We start from the raw sequence: 12,203 nt of genomic DNA on the forward strand, positions 1-12,203 counted from the left end.
CAGGGGAGCGTAGTTATGATCAGAGCTATGCCCTACAACGGAGGACCCACTAGGCTCAGAGATAGATGACACAACAAGGGGCTTACTCATTCCTTGACCACTCTTATTTTTACTAATAACTTCTTTTTTTTTAGCTTTATGTGCCAACCTCCCTCTTGTAGTAACCCTGGTTGGACTCTGAGTAACAACACAAGCCTGGGCGGGGTCCATAGACTCGTGAGCAGGGGAAGTGGGCAATGGGGGAGAAGGGGTGCCATCAACTAGACTAGAGTGAACAGAGATGGGCAAATCAGTCTGCAACTGGGCACATGGGAGGGAGGAGGATGTAGGATCTAAGGAGAGTCTGCGTTCCACCGCTAGGATCTCAAGGTTCAACGCTGACTCAGCTCTAATTAAATAATCATCTAGTGTCCCCCCCACCTTGTCGCCAGCTCTCCTTTTAGACATACTGCAGGGTAGGCAAGGATCGATCTTCTCTAAGCGCAGCCCGCCTTCCCCTATAACAGCACCACAGCCTAGGGATGCACAACAATAGGTAGTAACGAGTCAGTACCCCTCACGGCCAACTCACAGTTCTTGGAAAGAGTCTTCTAGGGCGCCGTTCCCCTCACGGCTGCGACAGATGGCGCAATGGCTGCTCGAAATACCACCACAGATGTTAGGGGGGTGGCCCAGCCCAGCCTTATCCGGGCTTAGACGGGCAAGGACGGGCCCGCCCTTGGCCCGGGCTTCGCCCGGGCGCTGCCCGCGCGCGTCCCGCGCTGCGATGGTGACCTGAGCTTATGAGGGATTCCCCTCAGCTGTTGATGCGCGCGTTGATGCGCAGGGCCTTCTGGGGGATGTGGTTCAAGCACTACAGCGTGCCTGTGCACTTCCCTTCGTGGCCCTGAGGGCTCCGGTGCAGGCAAACCAAGAACAGGGCAGCAACACTTGTCAAGACCGTTCCCCTCACGGTAGGATTAGGAAAGCTCTTAGCGCGTCCCGCGCTGCGATGGTGACCTGAGCTTATGAGGGATTCCCCTCAGCTGTTGATGCGCGTGTTGATGCGCAGGGCCTTCTGGGGGATGTGGTTCAAGCACTACAGCGTGCCTGTGCAGTTCCCTTCGTGGCCCTGAGGGCTCCGGTGCAGGCAAACCAAGAACAGGGCAGCAACACTTGTCAAGACCGTTCCCCTCACGGTAGGATTAGGAAAGCTCTTAGCGCGTCCCCTAGATTTGCATCGATTGTCCCATTGGTGACCATGTAATGGCAAGAGATTCCTAGCAAGACAAGATGAAGTCCTGGTCCCATCATCCGTGCCCCTTGGGGGGACCAGACTTGAAGGTCACCTTGAGGGCCATGCATGTGGCCTGCTTTTGCTTGGCTGCAGAGATAGTCAAGACCTAAGTGGTCCATCTAGGCCCCCTCTCCCTGAAGTTTGGGGTCAATCTTATGAGTGCTGTGCTTGCTAGTGTTGCTCTGGAGGCTCATCAAAGTGAGACCGTGTCCTGCACCGTGACTGCCTTTGGTGAGCGACTGTCATCTTGGCTCATTACAGTAAATGGCCATAAAACCTCCCCAGCATGGTGGACATGATTTTCTGCTTGTGAATGCTTTGATTAATTTAGTCACCTCTCAGTCTTTTTCCAGAATACCCTTAGTTTACCTTAAATTGATGGAACGTTGTAGGGGCTACATTGAAGGCTTAAGGCCATCTCAAAGTAATAATAGTCCTTCATCTAATGTTAATGTCCATGAACTTCAAGACGACCAACTCCACGCAGAGGAAGGTCTCACTGTCATATGAAATTAATAAATTGGAGACAGGAACAACCTTATGCAGAAGAAGAATTGGGGGTTTGTAAAGAAAGAAACATTCAAAGTATGCTTTCCATCCATGTTTTTCTGCTCCTGAACTCTACAAATAAAATGGCATGTCTGAAAATGTTTTTCAAGTTATGCCCCTATAAAGATCTAATATGAGGATCTAATTTGATCTAACGTTGTGGGGACGATATTGGGGATCAAATGCACTACTTCAGAGAACTGTAAATAGTTCTTCGATTTTCATAACTTTTGAGAAACATTTAGACAGGCACAACTACATCCTGGAATGATGGGACCCTCCTAATATTCTAGGCTGCACTCTATCTATTACGGACCACATGAAATTATTGGACTTCATCTTAGACTCTTGCCTCAAGAGGTAGGTACTATCTAGATTTGATTACGGGAACACAGTACTCACGGGCATTCCTAACATCCATATTTGCCCCACTCAAATTCTCCTTTTGTGTTGCAGCTCATTTATTCAATGGGACTGCCAGTTCCAAATACATCACCCCAGTACTTTATTTACAGTGCTGGCTACCTGTTGAGGTACGGTCAGTTTTTAAACGTTGTTTGGCTCATATAGTCTTACAGTCTGATCATCGGCATCAACTAGTTCAAGGCCACGCATTTCTCTGAAGTAAAGAAGCCAGAATTTAGATGCAAATCACATTGCTAAAATATAGAACGTTGTCACTTGGCCTTTGTGCATTGCTTTTCTTGGTGAAGTCAAACAGATTCACAGATTGTGTGCTGTTTCTGGAAGTAGTGTTCTGAGGGACAATACAATCCCAAACAAATCTTTTAAACTTGCAAATCTTTTTTTAAAGAATATCTATGATATCTGTTTTGCCAGACTGATAGCTCTGACTTGGTGTCACATAAATGTCTCTGCAGAGAATACATTTGTCTTTGTTGGTTATCTAAATACGAATTTGGGGGTGCTGTTAAGATATTGAGGGCACTATTATCACGGAAGTGGCGGAGAGAGGAGTTAGCCTTACTGGCTGAACACCTCTCTCTGCCACTTCAGAAACGCGAGTCTGCACCCTATTCTCAAGGATATAGTGCAGCCTCACGTTTCCCTCTGTGATGGCGCTAAGTTTCACAACTTAGCGCCAGCGCAGGCACCCTTGCACCAGAGTGCAAGGGTGACTGCAAGCAGGGAGGTTTGTTTATGTACAGGAAGGTGTCCCTTTCTGCACATAAACAAACCTAAAATGCCAGTTTGTAACTGAAATGTGTGCAGCTTCATGCAGCACACATGTAAGTTACAAAACGGCATTTTAAAAAAAGGTTTGTTTATGTACAGGAAGGGACACCTTACAGTACATAAACAAAACATGGCATGTTGCTTTTTCCTTGTGTGCTGCACAAGACAGCACACATGGAAAAAGCAAAAACGAGGAGAAATAAAGCATTTCTCCTCGTTTTGCCACCTTAAGAACAGATTTTTCCTGGTCTTAAGTTTGGTGCTACCTCCTATTGACGCTGCCCTTGAGAATAGGAGGTAGCGTCAAACTCAATGGGTGTTGCGGTGGAACACCCGATAGGGGCTTAGCCCTATTCACAAGGGAGCGTTGAGCCCAGTTAAGTGACTTAACGCGGTTTAAAGCTGAAAGTGACGTTGTTGTGGCGATGGGGACTTGAGAATATGCCCCTAAAATATTTAAAGAATGTCTCTACCTTCCGCTTCACAACTCTATTAACCATACATTTTGTATTCAACAAACCAACAGGCAAATTTGAATTAAAATGCTAAATGTTCAACTTTTTTGTGATTGTTTTCACATTGGCAACTATTGCAGGTCATGTGAAATTTGCTCTAAGTTTTAGCACTTCAGTTTATACTCGAAGATAAGCTTGTGGTAAGAAAAAACACAAAAAGACTGATATAGCAATAAAATAATGATTTGATGTTGACATTCCACTAGAGTTGTGGTGCTAAAGCACAACGCGATCTGAAATTGTGCCATAGTATATCACCAACCACCTTATCACAAAATCCTTTTGAATGGCCAAAGACATAGCGTGTCCCAAACGAGTCTTATACAAATATGGTAACATTATGCCAGAAGTTTTACTTACCGGAGCCACTATAATCCCATGCCGTCCATACCATGCAGACACCACCTTTGCCCGCTCTTTGATGGAGGCACGTTCTCCTTCTGAGAGTTCCCTTGAAATTTGCACCACTGGGCTTCTCGGGAAAGAGACAGTTAAAGACAAAAGGTATTACAGTGGAGGTGACAAAGACAAACATTTCTACCACATTTTGTATAACCAAATGCGAAGAGGGAGAAGGCTGTATTACCGCACCTGACAAGTGAATAGTGTCGTTCAGTATTTCTACCACATTAACTGTTCGCGCTTTACAAAATACTGGATTTAAAGTCTATAAACGACAGCAATCCAGGACGAAAAAGAAGTTCTTACGCATCGGCAGAAGGCTGCGTATCCACGGGGGAGTTTTCGGCTGGACATCCAAACACCTGTAAAGATAGATGTTTGTAATTGTTTAAACAATCGTTTTTAGTAAACAGTTATTTTACAATTTATACATAATTGCAATTCATCAAGCAACACCTCATAATCCCTGCATGGTCTTCAGACACAAACAGTGAGTTTCCTAGCGAAAGGTGCTTTAAGCAGTCAACTGACACAATATGGGACCATCCAGTCTTTCATGACACAGCTTTGTTTATTTTTGAGACTGTACTTTGTAGATGCACAGTTTGTTGCAAACTGCCTTACAGGTTTGCCCCAATCCAATGTTTATCCAGGACTAATAGATCTATGCTTTTAACTCTGGATGCGTACAATATTTGCAGTTCTGTATTATTTAACTTTCTGTTAAAGAGCAAAAACAATATTTGATGCATCACAAATAATTTCGATAAGCACACGGCCTAAAACATTATAGAATAAACAATGCACCTGTCCAGGCATTTTGTCAGATGTATTAAGGTGTTTAATAACCTATACTAACAGAAGAAGTCACTTAAGTTTGAATATGCTATATTGCCTCGTACAGTCAAATGTTCAAGTCACCAACTAAACGAACGCATCTATTTCGCCTTATACTCTGTACATGCTGGGATTTTGAGGAGGTGGCATAATGGCATTAAACTGTGGTGTCACTTTGTGGGTGGAGATTATCCTAATTTTTGTAGAGTGTCAAACATCAATACTTCAAATTACAGTTTCCATTTGAAGAGTTTTCAGATGCTCCTTTTCACTGACAAACCACTTTAAAAATCTTTCATCAGTTGTATGTCAAAATATTGAGGTGAGAAACTATTCTAAGCTCTACATCAAAGTACTTTGAAGTTATACTGAAAAAACAAAGCAAAGGTTAAAGTGATGCCATAGTTAAGTATGATAATAATATCTTATTTTACATTTTTTTAAACTTAGAAATTCAATGAAAAGGCCAAAGGTTAAAGTGACGTTATAGAATAGATGAAAATGTTAGTTTAAACATAGCGTTTAAAGGAAATCAAACACTGAAACCCACCAGTTGTAGTTAACAGAAATAACTATTGCTCACACTCTTAGCCTGCACTGTTTATGACCTCACATTACCTCACTCATGATATATTTTAAGACATTAATGAATTATCAATAACATCACTGATGATATCTGAAATATCATTGGTGACAACACTGTGCATGGCTAGTGTATGAGTTATTGTTACGTCCGCTAATTATAGCTGGTGAATTTAAGTGTTTTTTTTTGTTTAAAATTTTACATTTTAATTGACATTAATTATAACATCACTTTAACATTTGTTTTTTTCTGTGAAATTCTAGATTTAAAAAAAAAGTATAGTAAGATCTTTTTACCATCCACATCCCCGGCGAACATCCAGAGCCCTTCCACGTACAGATTTGAGTCATGCTCTGCATGGAATTCGGTGTGTGGTCTGTCCTGAGGCTCAGGTCTGCACGCCCCTCTCCATGTAGATGGCCACCCCCCCCCCTCCCCGCCACGGGCCATGATAACCTACCCCACATTTTTTCCAATTTTTTTTTATAATTTATTTCCTTCTCCTCTGATAGTCCCTTAAGAGTCCCTTGGGCCTCCCTCAGGAGGTTTCTTTTTATTTAGGGCCCAAGGGGTCTGACATAACCTTTTTTGGAGAAAGATTGGTGAAGATTTGTCTAATGAAAACAAAAGGAAAAATAGCTGCTCTCGCCAGGTGGGGGCTATGCCACTTCCTGCCATACCTGGGATGGGTTCTTGCACGGGAGCAAGCAGGGCTGGTGGATCCTTGGGGCTCCCCTGTTGTCCCAATGTAAAATAAATTGTGAGGTGCCTCGGTAGGGCACTTGAGCACCCCAGTGTTCAAAAAAGATGTCCGTCTCCTGCGGCACCAAATAATGGGGCCACCTGCAGGGAGCCAGAGGGGATGCGGAAGCCTGGGTCTCCCCCCCATGGTCCCAATAGCCAAAATATTGTGTGATGCCCCAGGTGGGCATTGGAGCATCCCAGGTTAAAAATATGTTTTTAAAAATGCTGTGGCCAGCTCCGGATTACTTTACTCTTTGTTTTGTTCAGTGAATATATATACATATATATTCACTGAAAAAAACAAAAGTTGCAGGGATGTTATAATTAGCAAATAGAATTTAAAAATACCTTATAAATTCACTGAAAAAAACAAAGGTTACAGGGATGTTATAGTTCAGGTCAGATTTTGCTCGTACAAAACCAGAGAAAATCGGCAGTTATAGTTACCTGATACCACCTGAATGCACTGCTTATTACGTCACTGATGACATCTCAAATGACATCACTGATGACATCACTGTTGACACCATCCAGTGAATGTAAGTATTTTGTAAGAGTTTATGATTGTTAAACATGTATACTAAGGTACTACATAAGTTCAATCAATCAATCATAATACTTTATTCGGTATGAAAAAATACCATAAAAGTACAGATAAAATACATCATGATATAAAAACAAGACGATTCGACAGCTTAAAATAGTACATATTCAGTTCGTCCGCGATTAAGAACCCCTCCCCTCATCAAATTAATTCTTAGGGCCATTAAAGGACTAACATCACGGGCCACATATGTTCACCTGATGCCTCTTGTTGTTCTGAGCCTAATGGCTACCCTTAAAAAATGTACAGTACAGAACAGGGTTAATGCGTCTGTGGACAATTTTAAAAATAACAGGGCCACCCTTGCATGTTTAAATATAGCATTCTTTCAAATACTTTTAAAAAGAGTCTCCTAGGTTGTGAATAAAAAGGACATAATAAAAAAAAGTGAAGGGTGTCCTGTGGAGACCGATGGTCGCAGCCACACGGACCCTTCAACTCTATAGACGGGGTAAATCCTGGCGGGTCAGCTAATACATGGTGCAAAAGATTAAGCCTAAACCGTGTCATTAAAAATCTATCATGGGCATTGTGAAAATAAGATAAGTAAGGCTCAATACCCACGCATGTTTTGGACAGAAGATATTCTCTCACTGTCGGCTTAATCAGCTCCCTATCTTCCCTGAGTATTATGACATGCTTGAGGAACCTGTCCTTAACCAGGGCTTTGTCCTACATAGATATCTTTGTAGGAAAGTTAAAGAGATCTGCGCATCCTATACCTTCTAGAGTTTCCTTCACATACTTGAGCCAGTCGCGGGCAAGGCAATCTACTATGATCTGTCTGCTAAATGTGGCCTCTGTATTTGCCCAGATTTTGGCCCAGCAGACTAGGGTTTGACTTCCAGCCTATCCCTGATATAACTGACGCCAAGTTCTTTGTGGATAATGTGGGAAGGTGTACTCTGAGGCACTTTAAGTAAGCGCTGAAGATACTTATTTTCCTCTATTTGTAAATGCTGGGCATCAATGAATCCCCATACTTCGCTTCCATACAGAACTGTGGCACAACACATAGAGCTGTATAGTCTCAAAATTTGCTCCGGTGACCAATGACCTAGCCTTCGTGCAAAATTCATGATCGACCCAGAGAAACTAGCTAACGCATAGCATTTCTCTTCTAAAAGATCTTTAAAATTTAGACGTCCATCAAATAAAATCCCCAGGTACGAGAAAGAGTGTCACTTTCCCAAGCGGTGAGAACCAATCATGTAATCATACTTTTTGCTTGGTTTTTTGCCCACTTCCATAAGGTACGACTTTGATAGATTGGGGGACAGATCTAAGTTCTCCATAAAGGAAACAAAGCTGTCTATCAGACCCTGAAGCCCTTTGGGTGTACGGGCAAGGAGATCTGTGTCATTTGCATTGAGCAGGACCGGGATCCCTCTTGAATCAATCCTCGGTGTATCAACCTTTAAAGTGCTAAGTGCCTGATCCAAACTAATTATGTACAAAGTAAACAAAAAAGGGGCCAGGATACAACCCTGTCTGACCCCGCTTAAGCATGGGAAAGGGTCGTGGTGCTTCCCTCCTGGTTGTATCTAACTGTGGTGGTAGTGTTCTGATGCAAATCTTTTAAAATGTTAATAAGTCCGGGGCCCACGCCAAGGCCACCCATGATTGCCCATAATTTCCTACGGTTAACTCGGTCAAAAGCTGCCGTCAAGTCCATGAATGCCAGGTCACGGTTTCTTGGCTAGCAATGGTGTACTTGGCTACCAGTAAATATAAGTTAAGACATTGATCGGTGGTTGACTTTCCTGGCCTAAAGCCATATTGGGTGTCAGTTATGAAGTGCTGATCCTCAGCCCAGTCAATTAGCCGGCTGAGGATAACCCGTCCTAAACCTTTTGCTGACACGTCAATTTAGGAAATAGGGCAGTAACAAAGTGGGCAATCCTTGTTTCCTTTATTAAAAATAGGAACAATCGTGGCTGTGGACAAGGATGGGGGCATACCTATGTCTATTGCTGTGTTAATGACTCTGGTGTGGATTGGTGCCCAGAGATCTACTTTGCTAAAAAAAAAATCAGGTGGGATCCCGTCAGGGCCCGGGGCCTTGTTTCGGGTCAGGCCTTCAATCCCTGTCTTGATCTCGCCAAGAGAGAAAACTATCGGATTCATAGTCTGTTCCCCCCGTCATCCTCCGACTGGGCCTCAGCCAAGCAGTGATTATAGAGCCCAAAAAAAAGCTCATGCCATAACTCAGGCAGGATGTTATTGGCTACCCTGGGTTTGTTTTCCTTTTGGAAGCAAGAATCATTTATAACTTTCCAAAAGGCAGTTATGTCCTTTAGCTGTATTGCTTCGCTTATGTCCTCCCAAGCCCGCTGTTGTAATTTGGATTTACGGCCTTTTACTGCCAATTTATAATTTAAACTGCAAAGGGTCACCATGCTCTTATCTCTTGGGGAGGACCTTAGGGCAACTTTCAGCTCTCTCAGGGCACAGCAGCACTGTTGATCGAACCACCTTGGGTCATTCGATATTGTTTTGTGTGTTGTGGTCCTAAGCAGACCATCAATTAATTGGGCAACACCCTCGAATGCCCTGACTAGTTCAGCCCCCTCCACATTTGGGTCTAAACATTCCGCAATGAGCTGTTCAGAATCTTTCACTAAAGCTTTTTAAAAAGCTTCGCCATTACCCTGTGACCATCTCAACCTCCGGCCTTGGCCTGTGGCACATGCCACCCCCGCCACTCTAGATGGGTTCTAGCAGGGATTTAAGTCCACGAGGGACATGACTAGGGGATTATGGTCGCTGAGGATACTCAGACGTATTTTAAACCCTGTGACCCATTTTTTAGGTGTTTTAGAGACAAAGATGAAATCAAAAAAAGAAACACTTCCTCTGCCTTTAAATGTGGAGTGTACCACTTTATCCTTCCGAACTTCAGCCAGATCCACGGTGTGTGTAAGGGCATGTGTGTTTAATAACTTACATAGTACCCTTCCTTCCTTTGTATGTACCATATGCGGGCCCTCTTCCAGAGTACACGATGACCAATCCCCCCCCATCAATTTTCAGGTTTGGACACAGATGGCAGTTTAAATCGCCAGCTAAAACCAAATGAGGCCTCAACGCCCCTTGCTCCTGTATGGGAGCGAGCCTCTCTCCAGCTCATCCACTCTTGCAGTGCTCTGGCCCCGTAAGATCACATTAGAAAAATTAATAAAAATTAACTTGTGGCCCTTGTTATAAAACCTAAGCCCTAACATGAAGTCTGAGTTCCAACCTAAATCAGACCATCTGCCCTGTAACCTAAGATCAACATATATAATCAATCCTCCCCTTGCTCTCCCTGACACAGCCTTGCATGCTGGTACAAAATAGGTTTTGTAACCCTCGAGGTGGAAAGTGCTATTCTCTACTTCCCATGTTTTCTGTACACAGATGACTTGGAATTTCCAAATATAAACTAGCCAATCTTCATTTTTGAATTTGGCATATAAACCTGCTATATTCCAGGAAACCCTTTTTAAAATCTCTCTGATTATGTATGTCTAGGCTGTCTGATATGGGATAGGATTGAGCTCCATAAGGTTCCATGTTTGGGTAATTGTGCAGGACGCCAAGTGCTCTAAATGGGTTAGGTTTACAACTTCCTCATTTAAACTCGCCATGACTGTTCCTCCCAAGTCTGCATTAATAACATTATTTTCATGTCCATAAACACCCTTAGTTGCCCCCGACAGGCCCAGTCAGTCAATATCATTTAAATCCCTTGAATTATTGAGGGGGGCATACCGGTTATGTACTGGGACTGTGGGGCCTCCCCCATACGTTCCCACCACAAGCCCCCTGTATTTATCACAGTTGTTCGGGTTCATCGTGTGTCTGTAAAAGAAACCTAAAGGGAGCATTTTAATACTTGAGCCACCCTCATCTTGGAAAGACCCCTTACTCTGCATAAGTAGGTTGTGTACAAGCCCAGGATACCTTAAGTTCACAATCACGAAGTCCCCTGGGAAAACTTTCCTGGAATAGCCAATCCAGGACACCCTTCTAGCCATTAAGATGAGCCTATGATTGGTGATGTTAAAACCTACATTCCTACTCATCCAGTGCGCTGCCTTATTGATCAACATTAAGGGGGATTCTTCTCCATCGCTCGTACAGGCCGGGACACCTGTCAGGACCACTGTATATGGACATGATGCGGGTGGTAGATCTAGAGACGGCAAGTCTGGGGTGCCCCGAGCGCTGTAAACTGGCATCTCCCCAGAGTTTTGGTTTGTGGAGGCTCTACCCCCTTTGTTAGTGGGGTCTGATTGTTGGACTGTGATGTTACCTTCGGTCCCTCCCCTCAAGTGCCTATGACCCCTGGGGTTAGTATTTGTGCTATTTGAGTTTCATTCCGAGGGACCTGGGGGTGGCACTCTGCTCGTCCCATCCTGTATGCCCGAGGGCTGTTCATTGGCAATGTTCCCCCCCCTTCCCCTCTACTCTGGTGGGTGCAACTGATAAATTGGAACCCTCCTGTGCCCCAGAACAGCTAGATACACACCTGTTGACCTCAATAGTTGGTGCACTGTTCTGTATCAAAAACAGCGACACTTTTTCTTCTATAGACCTGATTTTGACTAATATGGGCTCCAAAAGTGCAGTTAGCATCATTTCCATCCTTTTCCAAAGCTCAGTGGCCACTCCCTGCCCCACATTGCCATCTTCACCATTTTGGGTCGTTTGATTGTCTACAGTGCCTGCTGTGTCAGGGGGCCTAATTACTTTGGACCCCCCACCCCTGGCTCGCTTTACTGGAGCTGGGTCGCTATCTGGTGGCTTTGTGGAGCTATTAAGTTTAGATGCCCTTTTTGAGCGAGTGATAACCTCCCCACCTGAACTTGAAGTAGCTACATTACTTGCAGTCAGTGTATTCAGTGAAATGGCCCGAGCCCCCTGCCCTGACAATAAACCAGAGTCAGTATCCCCTGCAGTATCCCTTGCAAAGTTCTCTGCGAGGCCACTATCAACAGACTGCGTTTCTATGAGTTCTTACAACAGTGGGGATAACCGGGGAGATAACAGCGGAGGTGAGACGATTGAGGTAGCTCTTTCTGCGTTATTACTACCTCCCGACATAGCTAAACATGAAAGAGCCCCGTCATTGGGGGATTTAGTCAAAGGTAAACCGCCCATAGTTTTTGAGGCACGATAGAGTCCAGGGACAGTCTTTTCTCCGTGAGCTGGATTTGGTGAACCAATAATGATTCGGCTCTGATTAAAAAGGCATCTAGAGTCCCCGTGACCCCACCACCCACCAAAGAGCCCGTTGCATTGCGCTTGCTTATTCTGCGAGCGGGATACGCTGTAACATACGATGCAAGAGACAGTACCTTTTATGTCCTTGTTTGGCCGCCCTGGGGTCCGCTCTGCAATCAAGAGAATTTATCTTGGTGCCTAGATGTCAGGGGGTGGCCCAGCCCTGCCGCGTCCTGTCGCGGATGGGTGCGGACGAGCCCGTCCTTGGCCCGGGCTTGGCCCAGGCAC

At 44.3% G+C, this 12,203-nt stretch overlaps 1 protein-coding gene across 1 annotated transcript in view; it reads right to left on the minus strand.

Moving 5' to 3' along the window:
* The window catches only part of LOC146809856 (cytosolic phospholipase A2 gamma-like), a 1,073,925-nt gene that overhangs the window by 879,002 nt on the left and 182,720 nt on the right, over positions 1-12,203 (minus strand). The window contains exons 2-3 of the mRNA XM_085616718.1: positions 4,246-4,301; positions 3,898-4,009 (exon numbers count right to left, since the gene is read on the minus strand). Coding sequence (XP_085472844.1) covers positions 3,898-4,009; positions 4,246-4,301 — 168 coding nt within the window. The remainder of the gene's footprint in view (positions 1-3,897; positions 4,010-4,245; positions 4,302-12,203) is intronic.

Source organism: Triturus cristatus, chromosome 7 (assembly GCF_964204655.1).
Source record: "Triturus cristatus chromosome 7, aTriCri1.1, whole genome shotgun sequence".
NCBI lineage: Eukaryota > Metazoa > Chordata > Amphibia > Caudata > Salamandridae > Triturus > Triturus cristatus.